General features: G+C 40.0%; 1 protein-coding gene across 3 annotated transcripts; it reads right to left on the bottom strand.

Moving 5' to 3' along the window:
• Positions 1-1,409: 1,409 nt before the first annotated feature.
• Positions 1,410-24,680, bottom strand: LOC131440219 (uncharacterized). Of its 3 annotated transcripts, none has more exons than XR_009231358.1 (8): positions 24,284-24,680; positions 22,919-24,223; positions 4,356-4,625; positions 4,134-4,301; positions 2,665-4,074; positions 2,341-2,604; positions 1,573-2,282; positions 1,410-1,516 (listed from the first exon to the last, which is right to left on the bottom strand). XR_009231358.1 is itself a non-coding variant. In XM_058611302.1 (7 exons), exons 1-7 carry the CDS (start codon positions 24,579-24,581, stop codon positions 2,089-2,091), a joined length of 3,909 nt encoding a protein of 1,302 aa, XP_058467285.1. In that variant the 5' UTR covers positions 24,582-24,680; the 3' UTR covers positions 1,416-2,088. The 3 variants fall into 3 exon arrangements, 1 of the variants encoding a protein (XP_058467285.1); XR_009231357.1 differs by having other exon boundaries at positions 1,416-1,857; positions 1,991-2,282; XM_058611302.1 differs by having other exon boundaries at positions 1,416-2,282.
• Between the last annotated feature and the right edge of the window lie 2,417 nt (positions 24,681-27,097).

Here is a 27,097-nt window from a genome sequence, read left to right as displayed (position 1 = left end):
ACCTATGACAATCAGATGACCACATGTCAATATTGCCAAAAAGCTGTTCACTACGGTAAGCCATGTGATAAACTGGACAAGGAGACAACTACACCAAATGACAACGGTGCTTCCTTCACACAAACCCCAAGCAACCCCAGTACACCTGTGATAGCCGCCAACAACAATGAAGCATCCCCTTCAACGAAACCTCTATAGAACAAAATACACCGGCTGCAGTTAACAACTTACCCTCCAACCAACCAGCAACTGCAACCAATGTACAACAAGGCGCATCTACAGCAACTAGCAACGAAAAGAAGACGAAAATCGACAACAATACCACCGATGCGGCAATAGATGACGAGACGAACCACGAACGAAGTGCCCCTCAATCCTCGCAGGAGTGAAATGAAAGCTCCTCTCCCCCTAGAAAAAGAGTGACAACGAGATCCAACTCAAAAAAAATTATTTAAAAAATTGGCTCAATCGGCCACGTAAAGCTTGTACGCAAATAGGCCTGAATAAAAAATATCTTTTAAATAAAAAAAATCAAGGCTTAGCATTTATTTGAAGAAGTTTGAATATTTTGTGGCAAACGAGTCGCGTTCGAATTCATTCGAGTGAAAACAAGAATGGCTTTTCCGTATTCGTTCGAAAGTACCCGTTCGTCGTATGGTCGATACGGACGTAAACAAGAATGAAGGGTGATTTATTCTTTTTAGTTAATTTTTCACACAAAATGCCAATGGTACTAGCCATGCAATATTCCTGCACGCTAAGAATCGGCTACGAATTGTGTTTAAACAGAAAGGTCAAATTCCACAAAAGGAAGCACTTTTCAGGCTACAGTCTTATTCAGGACCATCAAATAAATCAAACACCATAGCAGGCGAAAAATTTAGGAAAATAGAGTAGGCGAATATTCCAGAAATGGAAATCAAATATTACTTTAGCGTAATACGCTTGACCTGGGTTGGCGTTTAAATGCATAGGGCGCTGCTCTTACAAGCCAGTTGTCGTATGTTCGAAGTCCCGACCTGGATGGATACTTGGTGTCAGTAGGATCATAGTACTAGCCATGCTATATTATGTAACAGAAAGGACAAATTCCAGAAAAGGAATGTAATGCCAAGACTTTGCTTTTTAATACCCTTAAACTTTCGCTCAGAAAAATAACATCCGTTTCTCAGTTGCAATGCTCGTTTTTTTTAAAAACTTACATTTTTTGAAAACGTACAGTGAGTCCATTGTGCTTCGTAGTTCATAATTAGTATGATTAGCGACCATTCTTTTGTAAAATTAAAACGCATGACATATCTAAAAGAAAATATTTTCTCAATAAAGCTTTCTAATTCCTTCAGTTAAAGAAAACAGCAGCTTTATTCATCAATTTCATATAGGTTATGAAAATTTTAAATTTATTGAACATCGTTTAGATTTTATGTGCATTTTTATTATAAGTTATACGTTTTCATGTGTATTTTATGAAATATCATCTGCGTACGATCCATATGACACATCCAATGAATATAAACTATGAAATGAGATAAATTTCATTGATTTTTCATATAAATTGTATATAATATTCACATCAATTTCATTATGGTTCCGTTGATCAGTTTTCATGACTTCTATGAATTATAATTTGCACACGATTCATATGACAAATCCAACGAATATTAATGAGATTTCTTTGTTGTGTAAACCTGGAAATTCAGATAACTTATATTTCAAAAAGGCGCATTTTTTTCCGAACTGGTTCCTCATATTCTGTCCAATCTTGGCAGTCATCTCTTCGACGTTAATCGAAATCAATCAAAGCTTCGCAGGAAGACACTTTCAGTAGGTCTAGTTTTGAATTAATTTTAAACATGGCTGCCCATTACGAATATGTGTTAATGTTCGAAGTAGAAGTATTACAAAAATGATCTCAGTTAAAGTTATATTTATTGGCTCTGATGATTAGGGTAATTGAAATCATGTATTTAATAATAAAGGAAATACTTACAAATATTGACGTTTTCTTTTTCCATACCGTTATTAATGCTGAATGTTGACAGAGAATAATGTTTGAGTTGATCGTATTTCAACAAGCAGGATTATAGTTTAACGTTCACTTTCTACATATTCTCGAACTATTATTGGTATTCTATTATGTAGTTCTCGAACAGCTAGAGCCATAAGCATAGATTCTGGTCGTTCGAAGGTAACAGTGGCAATCGTAGAATTTTCGTAGTGCCAGATGAATTCGATTTCTCCGCAACTGTTGAAACGCGCGTACAGATCCCGCTCAGGAACAGCTGAAAAATGTTGAATCAATAATCAAAACGAGAATTAAACACTTGCTCATTGACTCACGTTCAGACATCTCCACTATTATGCTGTAACCTTCTCGATTGGCCGGTTTCCTACAGTTCAAAGCGACTCGCAACCTTTTCCCGCAGATCTTGACACGATTCATTTCTAGGGCCTTGAAAGCATCCTCGCGTTTATGATATTCCGCGTAGATCTCACAGTATTTATCGCGAAGGCTGAGATCATATTCAACAACACGTCCATAACGATCAAACGTAGCTTTGAGTTCTTCATTGGTGATGGATTCAGCAATGTTACCAACGTAAACTGAAACATTTTTACTCAGTAAATAAAAGAGTTCTCTGTGAATGATTACGGGACACTTACCACAATGATCATGTTTCTTTTCCATAGGGCGATCCAATTGTCTCATCTCCCGTAGAAGCGATTGAGGTCTTCGATTGCTCACTGCCCGTGCACTGTTGTAATGGCGTCGGGACCGGCTTGGTGAAAAACGTTCCCTCGATGGTGATCTACGGCGACTTGTTCGACCAAACGAGCGAGAGCGACTACGACGCGTATTAGCTACGCGTTCGCGATTACGATAACTACGCTCACGGCTGTTCGTACGTCTTCCACGTGATGTGCTTCTGCTGCGACTATGAGCAAGCCTTGACCTTTGGTTTTCTGGATCATTGTCATCTTTAGAAAGGGATCGAGCACGTTCCGCTAGCCACTTTTCTTTGGCGTCAAGTTGTTTTTGGATTTCAGCGGCTTCTTTGTTCAACTTTGATTGGCGTTCACAAAGTTCAATGAATTGACGAGTACCTTCGATACCGCCAGTCTTACGCAGCATAGTCATTTCATGACATACTTCAATCTTTTCCTTCCGAATCTGCTCAATACGATTTTGTGCTTCTCGATCGGTAGGTGAAACAGAGCGCTCGCGAGACTTATCTGGGTCGATCGTTATCTGTTCGTTCAACAGCTGCAGCCTACGATTGATATCGCGTTCCTTCTCTCGTATATACGTTTCAAGCTGGTCCATCTCTTGAGAAGAGCTTGGTAGTTCCGAATCAATATTTTCTATTTGCCCTTCAAAATCTTCCATTGGGTCGTACGTATCACGAGGTCTCGTATTACGCTTTTCAGCTAAATATTGGCGGAGATCTCCTTCTTGTGGGACAGTGCTATGCGCAGGTTGAACCTGATGAATAGTTACATTAGGAATAAGGAGCGGCCCGCCAAGTATGCCACCTCCAACCGGTGGAACCATACGAACAGGTTCATTCATGAACACATTTCTTGTTACTGGAGGTGGCACCATAGCCGGTGGTTGATGCATGGGACCGCCCAGAGCCCATCCTAATGTAAAATTGTTATCCCTCGGTGGCATTCCAAATGGCACCACGTTAGGCGCTGGAGGATTAGAGAACACCAGATCATCAACACGTTGAAAGGTTGAATATCCCGTAGTTGGAATGGGATTGCCGTATTGTTCAGGTTCCTCGTTATCCAAATCCATGTCGACAGACTTTCGCCTAAGCAAATCAGATTCTCTGTTGACATCATCGTTTTCCTGTTCCCATTCGTTGGCGGTTCGGCGATAGTCCCGCGATGACTGTGGACCACCTTCGCTTCCGTCGTTTAGTAGGTTTTTCTGCAAGGCGATGATCTCATGCATCGGAACTGGAGGTCCACGGTGTGAGGGATGACGAATGTCTTGTCTTGGCAATGACTGCATTCCAGCAGATACAGGATTCATTGCATTCTGCTTATTGATTATATCTCGGTACGCTAAAAAAAGTTAATTCCAACATATGAATACAAGTAGCAAAGTTATAGGAAATACTTACATGATACTTTGCACGGTAATCTACACAGAAACCGTAGATTTGCTACCTTTCTTGCTGTCTTAGCATCCCGACAGATTGCAGTGAAACGGTTTAATCCAATTCTGTCTACGAAGGTAACAGGCCCGTTGCTGACCAAAGCATGGTGCAGTTTGTTAACAGAAATATCATCTAGAATGGAAGCTATTAGCATGAATACAGCTCTTCATGATCTACAACCATTACCAGTTTCAAACTCGATCAACAATGCTTCCTGTGCATCTAGTTTTGGCCTTTCGTTAGCCATGTGTTTGTAGATCGGATACGATTGAAACGTACCTTTCATACGTACAGCGTGGAATGCTTCCATGTACGTTGGGAAGCCGGCGTACACCTTCCACGTATTGGAATCGAACGCACTCGGCTCGTACCGCATACTGGTGACAAATGAGTCGTTGATGAAGTGTCTCCTTAGATCTTTCAGTGTGGTTTGCATTGGACAGTTGTATATGACGACTGTGAAATAGGACAATTCAGTAGAATAGTAAGAATCCTGAATTAGAATGCATTCAACCCAAGACAACAGTCTGTTTCCCGCGATGGCTTGGTGTTTTTGCTCTGACTTGATCATTGAATAAAACGAAAGCCAATACAATGTTCTATATTTTTATTCAAGCGTCAATTTTCATCCGCTCATTTTTTGTTGTTAAAGATTTCCAGAATGTTCACATGTTAACTCACGTCGCTGCAGAAAACCTCCCATCAAAATGTGATTGATCAGCGGAATATTCTTCCACAACAGTTCCACCTACCGAAATCTGAAAATTTCGAATTTCTACTTCTACTCCTTCTCGAAATGAGTTGTTTCAGCATTGAGTACAAAGGTAGCTGGTGCCTCATTGGTCGCTGTTTGTTTCCGGTAATGATGCTGTCCCTTCCAGTTGATTTATTTATTTAGAAGCAGGAAATAGTACTAAAATCTTATAGTTTCGCGCTCTATCAGACATAAAACCTCCTCTTATTTCATAGATACAGATTTCAGTGATTCAACAGATAAATATATTATCATAGGCTTATTACTACTAATTAAAACTAATAATATAACTGAGCCTAGCACTTAAGAACTAGAAATGGAGTGCGGCGAATGATCCTCACGTGATCAAAGCCACTTATAAACGACAACAACTAGGAAGTGTATAACATTTGTTTGTACAGCACTACGAGAAATTATTGTGGGGACATCGAATAAATAAACGACAAATCAGGGGTAAAAAAGTCAGTATTATCTTTTCATGTCACATATTTATTGTAGATATATGATTGAATTTTTAAACGAATGATGTTTGATAAGATAAATTTGGTAAACGACTGGACAATGCGCAATTCAGGCCCCAATGTGGTTCTTAGCCTCTTGTTCAGTAACTCCTATCCCTACCTCCCCTCGGTGCCGGCTGGGGTACGAGCAACCATAGGAAAGATCGGGTAACCAACCCCGGTGGGACCTTGGTCGTATGCTGACAGGGATGGGGGGGCTTGCCTTCTCTTTACAGAGAGCGAGCCAACCCGAGCGTCTGTTCCCCATGTTGGGGCGGCTCGAAACAGCGTCTGTTCTCCATGTTAGGAGCGGCTGATTACCGTCCTTGTGTCAGTGTGGGACTCTAAACAGTGCTGACACGATGGCCTTCCGGCGAGACAGGAGGTTGGTGCAGGCCTAACAAGCCGTCCGGAAAACACTTGTTACGAATAATCAGGACCCAAATACGACTCGGAGGAATCGGCAAAGACCTACGCGACGAAATAAGGACTACGATTGGAAGCTTGGCACATGGAACTGCAAATCGCTTGGCTTCCCAGGATACGACCGAATGCTGCATGATGAGCTTCAAATCCGCGGCTTCGATGTCGTAGTACTGCAGGAACTTTGTTGGACGGGACAGAAGGTGTGGAAAAGTGGGCATCGAGCGGCTACCTTCTACCAGAGATGTGGCACAACCAACGTTCTAGGAACTAGATTTGTAGTGTTGAGCAAGATGCGCCAGCGCGTGATTGGGTGGCAGCCAGTCAGTGATAGAATGTGCGTATTGAAGATCAAGGGCCGTTTCTTCAATTACAACATCATCAATGTGCACTGCCCACATGAGACGAGACCCGATGACGAGAAGGAAGCATTCTACGCGCAGCTGGAACAAACCTACGACAGCTGTCCACGGCGGGATGTAAAACTCGTCATCGGCGACATGAATGCTCTGGTAGGCCGGGAGGCAATGTACAGGCCCGTGATCGGGCTGGAGAGCCTGCACGCGGTAACAAACGACAACGATCAACGATGCGTAAACTTTGCAGCCTCCCGAGGAATGGTAGTTCGAAGCACCTACTTCCCCCGCAAAGATATCTACAAAGCCACCTGGAGATCACCTGATCAACATACGGAAAATCAAATCGACCACGTTCTCATCGACGGGTGATTCTTCTCCGACGTCATCAATGTCCGCACCTACCGCAGTGCCAATATTGATTCTGACCACTACCTTGTCGCGGTTTGTATGCGCTCAAAACTATCGACGGTGCACAATACTCGTCGCACAAGAACGCCGGGACTAAATCTCGAGCAGCTACGTAGCATTCGTACTGCAAGGGAATACGCGCAACAACTGGAGTTAGTGCTACCAACGGAAGAGCAGCTTGGCGCGGCGACTCTTGAAGACGGCTGGAGGAACATAAGGTCCGCCGTGAGTAGCACTGCTGCAACCGTTCTAGGTACGAGGTTATCGAATCGAGGAAATTACTAGTTTGACGGCGAATGTCAGCAGTTGGTCGAAGAGAAGAATGCAGCAAGGGCGAGGATGCTGTAACACCGCACTAGAGCGAACGAGGAACGATACAGCCAGGAGCGGAACAGACAGAACACGGTTTTCCGGAAGAAAAAGCGCCACCAGGAGGACCAAGATCGCGAAGCGATTGAACAGCTGTATCGCGCAAATGACACACGGAAGTTCTATGAGAAGGTGAACCGCTCACGTAGAGGCTACACGCCACAGGCCGAAATGTGCAGAGATACCAGTGGTAACCTTCTCACGAACGAACGTGAGGTGATCGACAGGTGGAAGCAGTACTATGACGAGCATCTGAATGGCGAAGCACAAGATACAGAGAACGGTACAGGAATCAATCTGGGTGCACTCTCAGTCGAGGACAGATTCCCAGCCCCTGATCTGTCGGAGATAAGTGAGGAGATCGGCAAGCTGAGGAACAACAAAGCCCTGGGCAATGACCAGTTGCCAGGCGAGCTGCTCAAACATGGAGGAGATGCACTGGCTAAAGCGCTGCACTGGATGATTTCTAGTATTTGGGAGGAGGAGATTTTACCGCAGGAATGGATGGATGGAGTTGCATGTCTCGTCTACAAAAAGGGCGATAAGCTAGACTGTTGCAATTACCGCGCAATCACATTGCTGACGCCGCCTACAAGGTACTTTCCCAAATCCTTTGCCGTCGTCTATCACCAATAGCTAAGGAATTCGTAGGGCCGTACCAAGCGGGATTTACTGGAGCCCGCGTCACTACGGATCACATATTTGCGATAAGACAAGTACTCCAGAAGTGTCGTGAATACAACGTACCCACGTATCACCTATTCAGTGACTTCAAAGCGGCATACGACACAATCGACCGAGAACAGCTATGGCAAATCATGCACGAATATGGTTTTCTGGATAAACTGACGCGATTGGTCAAAGCAACGATGGATAGAGTGATGTGCAACGTCCGAGTATCTGGGACGCTCTCGAGCCCCTTCGAATCTCGGAGAGGGCTACGTCAAGGTGATGGACTTTCTTGTATCTTGTTCAATATTCCCCTGGAAGGTGTGATTCGAAGAGCGAGGATCGACACGAGTGGCATGATCTTCCGAAAGTCCGTACAACTTTTTGGCTTCGCTGACGATATTGATATTGTGACACGTAACCTTGAGAAGATGACGGAAACCTACATCGGACTGAAAGCTGAAGCTAGGCGTATCGGACTGGTCATAAATGCGTCGAAAACTTAATACATGAGAGGAAAAGGCTCTAGAGAAGAAACACTACGCCTCCCACCACGAATATTGATAGACGGTGACTATTTCGAGGTGGTTGACGAGTTCGTGTATTTGGGCTCACTGGTGACCGCCGATAATGACACCAGCAGAGAAATTCAGAGACGTATTTTGGCAGGGAATCGTGCGTACTTTGGACTCAGAAAAACCATCCGATCGAGAAAAGTACGCAACCGCACGAAATTGAACATCTACAAAACGCTCATTAGACCGGTTGTTCTCTATGGCCACCGGACCTGGACTATGTTGGCAGAGGACCAACGCGCCCTCAGTGTTTTCGAAAGAAAGGTACTGAGGACCATCTATGGCGGAGTGCAGATGGAAGACGGAACGTGGAGACGGCGTATGAATCACGAATTGCAACAGCTGCTAGGAGAACCACCTATCGTACGGACAGCTAAAATCGGACGTCTACGATGGGCTGGGCATGTCATAAGGATGTTGGACGACAGCCCAGTGAAAATGGTTCTTGAATCTAATCCGACTGGTACAAGAAGAAGAGGAGCGCAGCGAGCAAGGTGGATCGATCAAGTGAAGGGTGATCTCAGAAGCATCCGTGCCTTGAGTGGCTGGCGACGAGCAGCCATGGACCGAGTTATGTGGAGACGTATGCTTGATACAGCAAAGGACACCCCAGGTCTATAGCTGTTAGGTAAGGTAAGTAACAATTTCAAATCATCGGCGAATGATAGCCTCAGGCATTGAAACGAGTGGTTCAAATCATTCGAAAAAAGTACGAACAAAAAGGGTCCTTGAGGTATCCACGAGTTTGCAGACATAGATTCGGCTGTACAGTTACCGTCAAAGTACGTCCAATTATGAGTGATAATATCCAAAATAACTATTTAAAAAAGCTTAGATAGAGTGTATAACGCGGCTATTCCTCGATAGTTCGATATATCACATTTATTGCTTTTTGTAAATACAGGAAAAATTGAATATTTTTGAGAGCTATATATGGAATACCATCTAGCATTTGATGACTTTTTCAGTTTAGAGTGTGCAGTTTTTATCGTATCTATTGTAATAATGGAAAGTAATTCAATAGGGAACAGTATAGAGGGGCAATGTTAGCAGCTTCAAGAATATGCTCTACATTACGATAGATTGATTTTTTAATCGAATGTACTTCAACACAGAGAAACGAATACTGACAAAAGAAAACACTAGCTATGCTGGAAACGACGCAAGGAGATTTTACGATCATCAACCGAAATGGTAACTTGTTGCCGGATCACCTAGAAGTTGCTGCCCAATGTACGAAGACTAAATACGAAAGAGTGCTCCTAAGTTTACTACTTAAACTTAAAAAGGGAATGTTATAGAGTTTAGAGCGAGCGTCTGCATGATGAATGATTGAAATGAGCTAAGAAGAAATCCATTCGGACTGGCCGGACAGTCACAAACAGGACTACGTACTTGCGTAGCGTTGTGATGACGGTTTTGTTAAATTGCACTCATATCATCTCATGATTTCGGCTAGTTGTTCAATAAGAGTTCCATTTTCACCCGATCCAATCAAGAACCCTTCACTTTTATTACGTTAGTGACGGGTTATACGGTCACATTCAGCAATTTCGCCAACTTGTGCGAGTAGTTCGGACTTTCGCGATGTTCGAACAAAATTTGTATATGTTGCTTGTGTTGCTTCGATACTTTTTTCTTAATTGAAGCTAAGGAGTATATCGAAAATAAGATATCCACAAACATTTGTGTCGTACGCATGTATTTGTGATGGTTTTTCATGCTAAGATCGCAGCATGCTGTGCGTTTGACTGTCAGGTTTCGATTCTTTACTTGTTTGTGCGGTTGAAATTCTGCGTTTTCAAAATGTCGCGTATTGAAAAGGAAGTGGAAATTAAAGTTCTGGACACATGGCTAAGTGAGAAGGGTATTACTATGCGAAAATAGGCGAAGCGGTTTGGAATTCATCATGCCAGTGTTAAAAACATAATTAATAAGTTTGGGGAACATTATTCTTAGGATGAGCAGAAAACCCGGTTCTTTTAACCCGAAACTGGACCAGAAAGTTGTATCTCTAATCATGAAAAGCAAATCAATGTCAATACGTGATTTTACCGATACAGCAGGAACGAGTGTCGGAATGGTCCAGCGTAGCAAGAGGCGAAATCACCTAAAGACCTACAAGAAGCAGAAAATCTCGGAACAAAGTGTAAAACAGAAGAAGCAAGCAGCAAGGGCCCGGAAATTGTATTCGCGTCTTTTGCTGGGTCCTGATGCATGCGTTTTGATGGATGATGAGACTTATGTAAAAGAGGTCTCAAAAACCCTTCCAGGTCCACAATACTTTACTGTCGTCGTTGGGGAGGATGTGGGCGATGCGGACAGGTCGATTCAAGTGGAAAAACTCGGTCGAAAGGTACTGGTATGGCAAGCAATATGTTCCTGTGGTTTGAAGTCAACCATTTTTTACACTACCGGAACTATAAATGCAGAAATCTATCGATCTGAGTGTTTCCAGAAGAGATTACTGCCTTTATATAAGAAGCATAGTACACCTCCACTGATTTGGCTGGATTTGGCGTCGGCTCACTATGCCAAAACCACTCTCAATTGGCTTACGGAAAAAGATATAAATTTCGTTGAGAAAAATATCAATCCACCAAATTGCTTCGACCCATCGAACGTTACTGGGCAATCGTGAAGAGGGTCTTCAATAAGACTGGTTAGGCAGCTGGAAACATTCAGGAGTTCAAAAAAATTTGGGCTCAAGCGTCCAAAAAATGCGATACAACACTTGTCCGGAACTTGATGAAAAGCGTTCGATCAAAAGTTCGAAAACTCGTGAAGGAATAACTTAAATTTCATCCGGTTTTTTTTATGCTCAAGTTTAACCTCGTACAATAAAGGATCAATTTTTAGTTTGAATATCGTTTTTTATCATAATTTGAAAGAAAAATTTGTGGATAGCTTATTTTCGATACACTCCTTAGGACAGGACCAGACAACTGATAATCGTGAGCCAGCTTCAAACCAGTTCATGATTGGTTAAAAATGACATACTCAAGCACAAGATGTTGAAATTAACGTTACTTCAGGGTGATTACAAAGGGTTGTCAGTATCGATGGATACGCCATCTTTTAGAAATTATTTATTTCTATAATATAGTTTAATCTGGTTTCAATCCATGTCAATGTGAAACGTATTTGAGTATATTGAACTTTCACAGGACGATCCAAAGAGGATGATAGAAGTCCAAAAGTTGCTAGTTATGATAAGGGTTAAGCTTGAGAGACGAGAATCAGATGTTTGGATAGTTAAATAACCACAGGCAATATGCGGAGATGTTTTCCATAATAATTTTATTGGAAACAGTGGTCGTGAAGGATGTATCATTTATATCAAGAAGCCACCCGGATAGGAAGATATTTTTTTATTAACTGAAACCAGTTGTTTAGTGCTGTCCTATAAATGAAGTGAAAATATAAAACGAATAATAATTATAACGCTACACACATATTTTTTAAATGAGGTATGTGCAGGCATTTTTATTAGGGCAGTAGATCAATTTTTGATCGTAACAACTTTATCATTCGATGTAGTTTTCATTAAATCACAGTAACCACAGCTAATTCTGCAAGTATGTTGTCTTTTTGCTAAGTTTTCCTTAGGAATTGGAAGAATTTTGAAAACTCAGTGCCAGTCTGTGTTCGATTTCTGGAATCTATGAAAATCTGTCATTACTTAAATCTATGAACCTGGCAACTCTGTCGCAAACGTCGGAAAATAAAGCGTTACACGCTTAGAAAAAGTTACTCAAAGATTGAGTACTAGTTACTCATTTTCAAATGATACATGGAAACGTCAAAAATTGAGTAGTTATCATCAATGATATTGAGTAACTCCTACTCTAAATTTGAGTTTAACGCAATAGCTCGTTTTTTTGTTACTATTCGCAAGATCAGTCTAAAGGTTGTAATAACCATTTGTAGCAACAGGTTGTATATTTTGTTAGTGAGATCGCGTATTTCGAGGGTGAGTCGCTCAACACAAACGGTGTTGTGTCTGCAAAAACCGGAATGATAAACTCCGTGTTGTGCTTTAGAATGAAACCGAATATGCTCAAATGTCATTTATGAGGAATAAGTGTATGATTGGTGCCTGAGCATAACTGACATGTATGTTAATTTGAGATTAACACACTACTCCAAGCAACCACCACTTGATATAGTATTGAGTTCAATTACTTAATATTTTAATACAATACACTCAGAAAAGGAGAAATTTTTTTGCAAATTTGGTATATGTGAAATAAAATTTCACTCAAAATTTGAGTGATAGTTACTCTATTTTTGGTACATGTACAAATAAAGTATTACTCAGTAAATGAGTAGATTTTACCCAAATATCGTTTCCAGTGGAAGAACTCAAATTTGAGTAACTTCCGAGTTACTCTAAATTAGAGTTGTTCCACTTTTTCTGTAGATGAGTGAGATCTTACTCATTTTTGAGTAACTATTTTTAAGCGTGTACCGATACATACAGCTAACGATATAATGAATCGCGTCCAAAGAAATCGAGCTCCAGCTCTTCAAGGTATAAAACTCTTTCTTCAAATCGTTCCGTCTCCGTGTCTGTTGCTTACAGTTGGGTATCAATCTTATATCGGTGAGAAGGTGACAGTCACGTTCTGAAAGATCCGATACTGTTAATGAAATCATTGTTCGATATGTTTGTAATGAATGCCGCATATAAAGTTTTTTTACTATTAAACGGCATATTTTTATTTAAAATTTCTAATACTTACTTTTCAGTTTTAATCGATTGTCGCCAATATAATGAAACATATATATTTTACACTGAGAAGTTTTTTTCATCGCGTTTTATAATAACATGATTCGTTTTCTTCTGATACATATCCTGTACGATTTAATATATATCTAATACCGTTTTTGTTTATTGATCAGAGCAGCCCGAAAGCTGACCCAGAGTCGCCCAAACAACGTTTGATATGTTTGTTTTAGCAACCTGATATCGCTCTAGATTGGACTCCAATCGCGTAGTTTCGCTCTGAAAATTTTCTCGGGTCGCACCACGCATCCAGCCGAGTTTGTTTATTTTATCTTTATTTCATGAGTTGTTGTTTAGGGCGCGTACCACGTGTTCGTTTTACTCAGAGTCAGAGTAGCCCGCGTCTAGGTTCAAAAACGAAAACGGTATAAGACGGTGAAATCAATTATGCTTACATTATGCGGTTGAATATTTCGTTTCCGAAGCACCAATCTGATTTTTGGTAGGTTTTTAAATTACTTACCTGTCCTATCAGAACAAACTTCCGAAATTCTTGGCTGCATCAAATATAAGTTTTTTTGTTTGTAGATTTCCATAACCAACACTTCTAAAATCACCATCTATTTCGCTGAATTACCAGAATAGTTGCACTTTCATTCATGTGCCCGAATCTCACACAATTGATCGTAGTCAAAGGTTACTAGTATCTATAATAAATCTTGTCGTAGTCAAAGGTTACTAGTATCTATAATAATGTATCTTTAATAAATTAGATAGATCGTCACACATTCTTGTCACTTACGGTGTACTGCTGCTCCATCGCTTTGCGATTATGATTTTCCGGGCTTCAGAAAACCGAGATCTTCCTATTCCATACTTGCTTGTATCATTCCTCAATTGTTCAAGTACGAAGCTGCAACATTCTTTTCCTTGACTGCTGACATTTTCCGTCAAACCATACATTTATCTGAGTATGTGCTCTCGTACTTGGTGCTTACGTACTTATGTTACTATAGTCGTCCCCAAAAGTCATTAAACTGCTATCACGGCCCAACGGTTCAACACAAAAAAAAACACTTTTTGCTACTACACCAAAGAGTAATGACGTCTCGGACGAAACAAGTTTCGGTTCACTAGCCGTAGAGATTGGGGTAATTTGGAGGGGGGAAATGTGAAATTTTTACCCCCAAATTTATGCTATCCATACATCAAATTGTTTCTTACATTTTCTTCTTTAGAAAACTTTCGGCACAATTTCGTTTCTTTTATTTTACCTTTACAATGTTTTCCATTGTACTATGATAATGGCTTCCGTATTATACTTCCAAGTATCTTCCTACTCGCTTTACCATATTTATCTGGTAAGTCTACTCAGTGTTGTTCTTATTATGTTTTTGTTTTCCTTATTTGATTCCGAGTTACACAATTATCGTAACAATATATTAATTATATTAACATTGCTCGCACTTCTGGTTTCTTTTTCTCATTTTCAAAAACATTTCTGTCATGATTTTTTTTTTCTGACATTAATATCTTTCGTATTCATTACAACAATTTATGTATTAATATATATATATATATATATATATATATATATATATATATATATATATATATATATATATATATATATATATATATATATATATATATATATATATATATATATATATATATATATATATATATATATATCCTCATTTTAACTGATTATAAAGGGTGATTTTTTAAGAGCTTGAGAACTTTTTTAAACAATAAAACGCATAAAATTTGCAAAATCTCATCGGTTCTTTATTTTAAACGTTAGATTGGTACATGACATTTACTTTTTGAAGATAATTTCATTTAAATGTTGACCGCGGCTGCGTCTTAGGTGGTCCATTCGGAAAATCCGCTTTTTTATCGACAAATTTTGTTCAGCGATGAGGCTCATTTCTGGTTGAATGGCTACGTAAATAAGCAAAATTGCCGCATTTGGAGTGAAGAGCAACCAGAAGCCGTTCAAGAACTGCCCATGCATCCCGAAAAATGCACTGTTTGGTGTGGTTTGTACGCTGGTGGAATCATTGGACCGTATTTTTTCAAAGATGCTGTTGGACGCAACGTTACAGTGAATGGCGATCGCTATCGTTCGATGCTAACAAACTTTTTGTTGCCAAAAATGGAAGAACTGAACTTGGTAGACATGTGGTTTCAACAAGATGGCGCTACATGCCACACAGCTCGCGATTCTATGGCCATTTTGAGGGAAAACTTCGGAGAACAATTCATCTCAAGAAATGGACCGGTAAGTTGGCCACCAAGATCATGCGATTTGACGCCTTTAGACTATTTTTTGTGGGGCTACGTCAAGTCTAAAGTCTACAGAAATAAGCCAGTAACTATTCCAGCTTTGGAAGACAACATTTCCGAAGAAATTCGGGCTATTCCGGCCGAAATGCTCGAAAAAGTTGCCCAAAATTGGACTTTCCGAATGGACCATCTAAGACGCAGCCGCGGTCAACATTTAAATGAAATTATCTTCAAAAAGTAAATGTCATGTACCAATCTAACGTTTAAAATAAAGAACCGATGAGATTTTGCAAATTTTATGCGTTTTATTGTTTAAAAAAGTTCTCAAGCTCTTAAAAAATCACCCTTTAGTTGACTAAAAAGTAAATTGGTACGCATAAGATCTGCAATTCGTATTTCAATAATTTTAAAACAATTCGTGGATGCATGCTTTGTAGTACTTTGATTACAACTTCAAAATTACAGCATTAGATGGTTGAATTTCTCCAGTTCGAACGAAATATCGCATCTTCATCTCATAGGGGCCATTTTAGCGCCTGCACAGTTGAAACGGATAGGGAATTAGCTCAATTGCCTATTATTTTTTGATTGGTCGAAATTTTGGACTATTCAAAGGATTTATTAACGTGGGGACAAAATTGATCTTATAGACAGTATACCACTCCAGAACCATCATGGAGTAGTGGTAGCTGACCAAATCGTCCCAAGAGATGACTTTGCACCTATTCATGCGAATGACCAGCAATACACGCTTTTTCAGGTATTCTTTAATGTAAACATCGGATGTCAACGTCGAAGATTTGACAAATGGTTTCGTTTTCGGACTACAACTGCAAATCATCTGCCAAATCATGACCTTCACGAACTTGTCAGGGAACAAGAACTTCAATTTTCAAAACCTTTTAAACTCGAGTTTGACATATGTTTCGTCATCGAACAAAGTGCAGAGCTAGTGTTTCGTAAAAACACGGTCGTACAAGAGCCTTGTACGCTTTATGGCCACGGAATTCTGCTTCATGTACCGGTTCGACTGTTTACCGGGTTTGTACGACTTGTATCTTTCCCTAGTAAGTAGGTCCGCTGATTCCTATTTACACTAAAGGTTTTCTTGTACGTTTCAAGCTCTCGACAAACTGTCGTTTGTGGCATCTTCATCACTTTAGACAGCTTGGAACCGTACCGCTTCGTATTTTTCAGGTTTTTGTGAAGAATGTTTTTTTCTTCTTTCAAATTTCATTTGACATTTACCAATAAGTTTTATTTTTACCAATAAGTTTTATATCATGTTCCTTTTTTTCAAGATTTTATTTTTTTATGTAATAACATAAGTTTAAAGGCACTCTGCTTAAGCTCTAAGATGCCGAGGGCATATATCATATTCCTGTTTAAAACGAAATAGACTTACTTTTCCGATTTCATTAAGAACAAAATACTCGTAATGATGTTGTGGAGTGACTTACTCGGTTATAATATTCGTTATTGTTAACCAATTGTTGCATCTCGTTAGCGTTTGAACTAACGCTACAAGTTTCGTTAAATTGTACCTGTAATACATCCCTTAAGCTAAGGGGCGCTCGATTTCTTAAGATTTCAATTTCATTTTGCCGTAGATGTATCTTTGCAACACTTGAAATGAATGTAGCTTTTGATTTGATCATTTCGAAAGCGATCCATTATTTCCTACACTTTATTGTTTTTGTTTCTGTCGTCTCGACGATAAACACTTCGACTTCTGTGTAGATGCGCCTTTTCTTCTCCATACCAGGATGCTACTCAAAATTACGGAAATTGCATTGTCAATTGTGAATTTCTATTCAGTTTATTCATTTCCAATTATTTTGGAACAAAAGAAGTTCTGTAGTTTATTCTATGGCAGAAAAAAAAGAACAAAAAGTACCGGCGTTTGCTTGCCCGCCCATAAACCACTGGGTTTATGAATTTGAAAATAAATATTGAGCTGTTTAGTTACTCTGATTAACGTAGATTTGGATTCTAAAGAATGGGAGGGTAACGTTGGAGATGTGACCGACACTGTTTAGACAGTTACGTCAGTGCGTAGACACGATTACACGCGATCGGTATTGTAGAAAGGCCTGGTTTGGTTCACGTTAAATTACACGTTAATGTTGTTTTTATTCATTAGTTTTGAGCTAGTTTTAGGGTTTTATCAGCATCTAACGAGAAAAACAGGTTTGAAAAAGACGTGTTCAGGGACAACCGGAGCTTTGTGAAAAAAAAACTTATTCACAAAAAAAATTTTGAATGTGACAGTTGTATTGTCCACAAGGACAACGGTCCGAAACATCGAAGCAAGACTTGTGGAAAGAAAATGATGACTTTGGACTTCAACCGTCTCAGCCACCCCCAAACTTAATTTAAAACGTTTGGGCTGAAATGAAGATGAAGCTTGGGGCTCCACAATTTGAAGCAGCGCCGGATTCGACAAAATTTGTAGATGTTCTCAGAAGAATAGGAATCGACCCTTTACTGACTTACCTTACCTAACAGCTATAGTCCTGGGGTGTCCTTTGTCCACCCTCCACTTGTTCAATGCGCCCCGCTTATTGTACCAGTCGGATTAGATCCAAGAATTTTCACTGGACTGTCGTCGGACATCCTTATGACATTCCCAGCCCATCGTAATCGTTCTAGTTCAAGTGAATATTCGTGGTGGGAGGTATAGTGTTTCTTCTCTAGAGCCTCTTCATCTCATGTATTTTGTTTTTGATGCATTTATGGCCAGTCCGATACGCCTAGCTTCAGTTTTCAGTCCGATGCATGTTTCCGTCATCTTCTCAAGGTTACGTGTCACAATATCAATATCGTCAGCAAAGCCAAAAAGTTGTACGGACTTTCGGACGGACTTACGGACTTCCAAGGTAATATTGAACAAGAACAAATCTTTACTAACCAACCGTGCTCATTTCTCGGATACTTCTGATTCTACTGTGTTTTTCGACACATTCATGAGAGAAGAGATTCGTGGAATTCCGGATCACGTACGCCCTCGAGTGGCCCCTAATATCTTTCATAATAAATTTCGAACAGTCAACTGTCAAAAGGTGTTTTCCACTGACGGATCAAACATCAACAGGTCACCAAGCTTCGGCATCTTCAATCAAAACATCATCGCTTCTTACAAACTCAGTGATCCGGCTTCAGTTTACGTCGCAGAATTAGCTGCTATTCAGTACACCCTCGAGATCATTGAAACCTTGCCCAAAGACCATTACTTCATTGTCACGGACAGTCTAAGCTCAATAGAAGCTCTCCGGGCAATGAAGCCAGGAAAGTATCCCCCATATTTCCTGGGGAAAATACGGGAATATTTGAGAACTTTATCTGCACGGTCTTATTTAATATCGTTAGTCTGGGTGCCTTCGCATTGTTCCATTCCGGGCAATGAAAAGGCAGACTCATTGGCTAAGGTGGGCGCATTAGAAGGTGATATTTATGAAAGACCAATCTGCTTCAATGAATTTTTCAGTATCTCTCGTCGGAAAACTCTCGAAAGTTGGCAATCTTCATGGAGCAATGGCGAACTGGGACGATGGCTACATTCCATTATCCCTAGGGTATCGACGAAACCTTGGTTCAGGGGGATGAACGTGAGTTGCAATTTCATTCGTGTTATGTCACGGCTCATGTCAAATCACTACACTTTCAACGCACATCTTCGGCGTATCGGGATCGTGGAAAACGGGCTCTGCACCTGTGGCGACGGTTATCAGGACATCGAGCATGTCGTGTGGTCGTGCGTAGAGTATCGTGACGCCAGGTCAAAGCTACTGGAATCCCTTAGGGCTCGAGGTAGACCGCCTGAGGTTCCGGTTCGGGATGTGTTGGCGAGTCGGGATAGTTTATATATGCTTCTCATATACCAGTACCTTAAACACATTGATATACAAGTGTAATGTGTTATTCCACGCTCAGAAAGTATAAACTCCACCTACAGGTTTGACACTATCATCCGCTCGATTCTCACGATCCCCGTCCTTGTCCACCATCTTCATTTGAACTAACAAGATCTTTTTTTTGTCACTAACCTTTTCGCTCCCCCGTCCCTGTCTCTTCATCACCTCGATGGCAACTAATTAGATCTTTGTCGTTTCAGACATTTTGTTCCCACATCCCCCTTTTACCACGTTTCCACAATATTCACTTCTCTTTCATTCTCTTCGGCAATATTATCATCACCGCCCACGGAAGACCGCTCCAGTCGATGACCACCATGCGGGCCACCCGTCGGGCCTTCGTAGCCTGGGGGTGTTTCCCGCGTACCCACACGGACCGAAGGCTACGGCCAACATGGATATTCACCAACGCCATATGCAAGACCCTCATGCAATATTCATTTCACCGGCCACTGCCGATCGCACAGCTGAAAGCTGAATTCTCGAGAATCCGCTACCCCGATACTACATTACATAATGATACTGTTCTAGTTTTAAGTTAATCGTAATTAAGATTAGTAAATACCCTTGGCATCTTAGAGCTTAAACAGTGTGCCCTAAAATTATATTATAATATTTTTTTTCTGGGTTTACCGGTCGGGCAGCTGAATAGCGCAGATTCTAAACCGGGCCCATTTATGGATCCAGGATATACAATTTCAATTCCTTGTCAGACGAACTAGTCTATGTTGACCAACTGAACACTGGCGGCCAGGAATTGTGCATTGATCCTTTCACCATGAGCAAATTCGTTGCTGAAATATTTAAAGAAGATATTCAATTGAAATTATACTTACTAAATATGGCTTGATGGTGAACTTAATCTACAATCTTGGGAGAGGAAATAAATATATGTTTTGCATAGTAGCATATGAGTGATGATTGATTAGTGAGTGAATCATTAGTTGGGATCTAAGTAAAAGTGTCGAATGTCTGAGAAAGCGCCAAGCATACTACAATGTAATCTAATGGCGTTTTTGTTTTTAATTTGCACTACACCGGTGCAGTGCTACACTGAGGCATGAATAAACGAACAAAAATGACGAAAACATAAACAGTAACCATTGACTACAATTAACGATTCCATTGCACAGAGCTACACCAAACTTTTGATGAGTGCTACACCAGTGGTATCGGTGCAGAAAAAGTGTAGCACTGGTGTAGTGCAATTGGTAAAAACGAACGGTTTAAGTGCAGCTTTCGCTACACCGGTGTAGTGCAATTTAAAAACGAAAACGACATAAGAAAGAGTTATTTCCAACAAACAACCAAACATCTATGTGTGGATGTTTCGGGCGCTGTTATCCACTCCATTTGCGGTTCCAAGAGGTAACAAATAGTATATGATTCCGTCATCATAAAACCAACTGCATACTGCAAAAGAGATCAAACTTGATTAGTAGATCGCTTCTCTACCCTAGATCAAAGTGTAGTATTTGTTGTAGCATGGACAATGCCTAACAAGTTTGGCACTCTCAGAAAGATGAACGTATCCATTTTATTGTTCCCATTCTGTGTATTGTTGCCTCTTCTTGTCAGACATTACCCATGGCACCATTGTGCATCTTTCTCAATTGAGTAAGGATACAGACAAGCCCTGGGACCGCGACAGCATCATTCAATCTGTCTCAAGGTTGTGCTAACGCCCAGGGACCCTAAAATTATATTATAATATTGAATAAAAAAAAATCTATACTGACGCTGAAGGTAATTGGATCAGCTGTTAGTGTATTTTCTTGAAACTCCACGCCTACATTCGATTCATTAAAACAACATTTATAAGAATTTTCATATGGAGTTCCATTTTCTAACAACAGTGACATACTGTAGCTAATTTGATTGAAAATAAAATATCGTAAACACTTCTTTAAAACCGATTTGTTGATCCTAAAAATGACGAAATTATGTGCCTTTTATTCGAACGCGAAGAAGCAGTAGAATATCCGGGACTAAGGCTCATTCCAAAATATCTGGGAATGAGTTTCGTCCTAGAATATGGATTAAATCCATCAGCAGTCATTCCATCATCTTATTCGTTTAATCCAGTCATCAAACCATTGTATGATAATTCCAGATATTTCACTGGTTCACACGATGATGGTGATGATGCAGTTACTTTGGAACCGGTATTGTTTGTAAAATAAGCAATCGTTGCTTGATAACCAAAATTGGCGATACCGTTTCCGTAGTGTCTCACATCGTTTTCAACTACGCAAGGAAACGAACACAGTCCTTTGATGTTTCATTTATTCTTTAACTAACGTCGTCCTCGACAACTGTTTGCTAATGTTCTAGATATCTACCTTAACATTAACAACTCAGAGAAGCAGTCTTTCGTCAACAGCAACTTCTTTTAATATTACAGTTATTTGAGCCACAAAACAAATGAATTCGTGTTACTTTTATGCACCTACTTCCTACAATCCTTTCTCTGTACGTCTGTTCGTTCAACTCTCGAATACTGCTCTGTAGTTTTGAGCGCTTTTGACCTAAACGATGTTTATAGAATTGAGTGGATACGACGTACATTTATTGGTAAAAATCTTTGCTGATTGCATTGAAGAGGTTTTTTTTATTTAATGAAAGTTGCGTGAGTTTCACGTGGCCGATTGTACAATATGAATAATACGTTTTTTGATTTCTTCTAGTTGTCATCCTTTTCCTTACTGCAGAGCCACTTCCATTGCTATCCAGCGAATTAAGGGATGTAATGTTTCTCTATTCCCGTCCTCGTCCATTGGTTCGGTACCACTGTTGGAATCAACGTAGCGCGGTTATTATTGCTATTATTTGTCCAGCCTTGTTGTACTTTGGTTACAAATAGTTTCGTTGATGTCTGCTTTAGAAGTACTGGGGTTGTTTGGGGACGGTGTAGAGGAAGTACAATGATCCTTTTACGCAGGACCTAACGTATTGAGCAACTTTCTGTCAATAATGACATGAAACCTAATCGTCGATGGTCTAAGCTAATGGTCATAGGTGACAAGTGATTTACATGGAATTCTTGTAACCTGTCCTGAAAATCAGGTATAGCCTATTTTAGGCACATATCTAACAAATGTTTTCCATGGAGGATATCGAGAAAATAAACTTCCTTTTCTTTTTTGCTGGAAAAACCATCGTACTGCAACAAGGTTCGCGACTCAAGCTGCCGATAGTTTGAACAATTGGATTGGACTGACTGTCCTGTTTTACTCAAGACAGCTTTTTGCTGTACTTTTTTCGATTATTTCAGCAAGCTATATTTGTACTAGGAATGGATTACTTACAAAAATACAATACATTTTATCACACACAGTTCACGGTGGAAACAGAATCGTTTCCATTTGTTGACAACACTACGCACTAACACTTGATAACACTGATTGAACGGTTCTTTATATAGATTCATTCCATTTCGTGTTAATTCAAAACTTGTCGAATTGTTGACTTTCTTATCCCGTAATAGACAGCGAATCGAGGAAACTAACACGTTATTTATAGCAATCGAACCACGTCGCGGTTCATTCGAAACATGTGCTAATTGAGTTAATAATATACCGAAAGATTAGAACACATTTAAAACAAGAGTCGCGGAAATGCGTGCAGGATGCTGACCCCAAGAATTCAAGCTGGCATTATTTATCCTATTTTAAGTCTCTACTTGTTCTAACCCTACATATCTATGCAAAACTAAATTGATGTATTCTGTATTTTATCAAATACTCAATCGACTTACTTTCATATGTAAATTTGGTTGGATCCGGATTCCGATAGTTAGGGTTGAAAACCGTTTGGAGAATCATATGTTTACCCTTCTCCGTTTGTTCCTTCATTTCAATATCCATCATCCGTACGTTCTTCAACGGTTTCTTTGTGAATGGTATACCCGCCTTGTTCAATTTCCAATTGGCCGATGTAAACATTCGGAAAGCCTCCTTACTGTATGGAACTACCTGAACTTTGTCTCCGTCTATTTCCGTAATCTGTTTGGCGCGGTCAAATGACACGTTTTGTCGGAAAAAGACCACACTCGGAGTGTTGTTTCGGAGCGATTTCTTCACATAGATTACTTTTCCGATCCCACTGAACGCTTCGACAACATCTTCGTAGACTATGTTAGTAGAAAGAAAATCTACCAAAACGCACTTGCCGGGCACTTCTAGAAGTGTTTCATCGGTCCTGAACGTAAATACAGTACAAACAACTCCAGAAAATTCACACTTTCGCATAAAACAATCGATCACCCGTTCCAATGTGCTTTCTTGGTCATATGTGACCGTATAAATTTTGTTGAATATGCAAGTCTTCGAATATCCTATCTCAAAGCTAACAATCGAACCAAATTGATCAAAGTATTTAACGACGTCCTCATCGTACACGTCACGTGGAATATTTTCCACTCGAATCGAGGCTTTGGAGATAGGAATTAAACCAGTTTTCATAAATTTTACATCGCGACGGCGAATCTCTGAAACTATCTCCATCGTTCCTTCGTTCGAAATGTCAATACCGTGAGACGAACTATTTTCGGATATCGACTGAGTTACTTGATTATTAGTACCACTGTGCCATGGAATCGGAGATGGTACTGCTACGTGCATGTCTTCTTCACACATATCATCTGGTGAAGGTTCGCGTTTGACTTGAGGTGTTTTTACTTTATCATAAAAGCGATTTGTGACAGGATCATAAACCCTGTTGTCGTCGTCTTCATCTTCATAGTCGTCATATTGTGGCAGCGGTGCGACCACCGCCACTGGACCCTTTGAATAGTTATGCTTAAGTTTCGCATCCATCAATTCGTTAAAAACACGAGGTGTTTTGAAACTATCCAAATCTTCCAATCGTACTCGGACATTCGTGGTGAGCACTTGAACTGTGATTACTGTTGACCCCAACGTTGTTTTGCTCAATCGTTGAGATGCTACTGCTGCCGACTTTTCCTTAAATCCCACATACGCGAAATTGTTGTTTGGAATCTGAACTGCTTCTATCATTCCATACCTTCCGAATGCTTCGTACAAATCTTCTTCGTTTGTTTCTAGAAGATAACAACGATAACAACTTACATTGTTTGGCATTCTTTGAAAAATAATCATACCTGAAGATATGTTCCTTACAATCACGGTGTTGCCCGCCCAGAAGTGACGTTCATCGTCAACCAACGTTACGACAACGCGATGCCATTGAAATATAGTTTGATCGAAATTGCATGCCCTCAAAGCCTGCATTTCATTCTCAAATAGCACGAACGCTACCTTGGTCCGGCAATCGTTGCGATTCTCTCGCATGAATGAAACTTTGATTACCTTTCCGACATCTTTGAAAAATTCGATCAATTCCTGATCGGATGCTTGTTTCGGAAGATTTCCTACATAAACCACTTCTTTCGGATTCATTGTAGCACATGAATCAGACGATACGCTGTGAATTTCCACAAAAAAATCAAATTGCCGATAATTTTTCTTCAAAAGTGAAATGATGCACACGAGAAATAATGTATACAGCAGGAATGCCAGATTTAATCGTACACTCAACAAATAAATCACGTTACTTCTACATGAAAACCTAAGCAGCCCTTACACGATAATCAAAAGTGCACTGAGAAAAATATTATAATAACTGCAACCAGTTTTTCATGGCCATTTCGAGCGTTTTTTTTTAGAACGGCTAATAAGCCACCTGTCAACTTCCACTTTCGAAAGAAATTGCAAGCGGGCTATGAAAAATAGAGTATTAAATTTAACATCAAATGAAAGAGAAAACTTTTCTCTTTCGTCTGGTGTGAATGTTACCATGAATACGGTTAGCTATACAATTGGGAAGTTTGAGCAAAATATACATATTCTTCACATCAAAATAGTTTATGTTATAAGCACAAGCACAGCATACTGCTGATTATAAACATTGTCATTAAATGTATCTACTTTTTTAGTGTCACATGAAGTTTTAGTATAGTGAAAAATCGTTCATGGACAACATAACAGTCACTGATTAAAAATAGTATATGATTTTGCGACTGTTCATTGCGGATGTATAGTGGTTTTCAGCTGCACATAGAATGCGACGGAATCGTCGCAGGATTGCGAAAAAATGAGCGTCAGAACCACTGATGCCAGGTTTGCTGTTTGGTATGTAAATTTGCAATTTCGTTTGTTAGCAGACTTTGCAATTAAGCCGACTTTTTTGCAGATTTTCGAAAATTTTATAAACAATCGTCCATTTTGATAACTTTTGCTATTACTGTAGGGTTTTCGTTTGGTGTTTTCGTCATACTTCTAAATATTGAGGTCGTATATACACAGACGCCTAAAATTTCACCTGACATCGCTGCCAGAAAATTGGACAGTTGTTTTAACCCCTTCGCTGTCTGTTGTATTGAAATTAACTAACATTAGAGCCAAAAGAAAAATTAATCGGTTGTTGGATTGAGGCCAATTGCATTTTCAACTGGTAAAAATCCTTAGCGACAATTGTTATTTCATTGTTCATCGAAAGTATCAACAAATGTATATCTGTCAAAGACGATCAACTTTTTAGAGTAGACAAATAGCTCCATCGATTAAAGCACGAGGTTTTGAAAACCAAGGCGTCGATTAATACAAAATATAAATGAAAAGGGAACATACTAAGCACAAAATATCCATTAAGCACGATTCAGACGTACCGTCTTCTTTTGTCACAGTCAATCTCCGTCACCGGCACCGTCAACATTAATTACATGCATTCTTATGGTGCCATTCACACGTAACGTCACCGTCACGGAACGTCTTGACGGACGGAGCGTGTGAACGTTCCGGTAAAGAAAGTATTAAACTAATTTTGACGGAAGCTGACGTTCCGGTGACGGTGACGGAAGGAGGCGGATCGTCTGAATCGTACATTAAGTCAAATAAATAGCACACGCTTAAAAAATCCGCGCAAGTTGTAGCCGTAATCTGCCACATACGTATTATCAATATGAATTCATTATGACTGAAGTTTTCTTAATAATAACTAAAAATTAGTTATTGTAACGGTCAATTTAAAAAATATTTTGTCTGGCTTGTGGTCTCGAAGGGGTTGAATCGATGCGAATAACAGTTTCGCTATCTTTGCGGCATTTTGTCGCTATCTTATCGCATCGCAATCTTTTCTAGCCGACAGTGAAAATCACTATATGAAGTAAGTTTTGTAGCCTTACTCGTTTCCATCGCTGAAATTGGACTTTTGAACAATTTTTTTCAGTGAAGTCACGTCATCACGAAAATGGACATTTCGTATCAGATTATTATCTGGTGTGGGGAAACAACATCTAGCGAATTATAGAAGAAACTGCTAACTTCATCCACTTTCCGGATTAAAACCGCTTGAATCCGATGGAAAATGTAGCAAGATATCGCTGTGTAATTTTGCAGATGTCGAGCATCTTGACTCGACTGTCGATTTCGTTCAGGCTGCTCATTCTTGTTCTCGGGAAGATTCCACATGATCCAGTTCCTTAAATCAACCTAGCAATGATTCTTCGCTTCCACATCATTTACCATCATTTCACCTTATAACGATAGAATGAGTAGAACAGCATTGAATCGATGTCGCCAAATCAGCGAAAGTGATAGTGTTCAGTTACAGAAGGGATCATGACGACCAGTGGACGGGAAACTCCATACGAGCAAAAGGTAGGTTAAATACGCTAAACCCATTCCATAACAATAAGACTAATGTAAGATTCAGATGGTCCGTCTCCTTCCGTCAAAATTAGTTTCATACTTTCTTTACCGGAACGTTCACATGTTCCGTCCGTCAAGACGTTCTGTGACGATGACGTTATGTGTGAATGTCTCCATAAGAATGCAACTTATTTTGACGGTGACGGTGACGGTGACGGTGACGGTGCTTTACTGTGACGGAAGGTGACGGACAGTCTGAATCGTAC

The sequence above is a fragment of the Malaya genurostris genome, chromosome 1, assembly GCF_030247185.1.
Source record: "Malaya genurostris strain Urasoe2022 chromosome 1, Malgen_1.1, whole genome shotgun sequence".
Lineage (NCBI taxonomy): Eukaryota > Metazoa > Arthropoda > Insecta > Diptera > Culicidae > Malaya > Malaya genurostris.
Note: the sequence above shows the minus strand (reverse complement) of the source record. Positions and strands in the feature narration are given on the sequence as shown.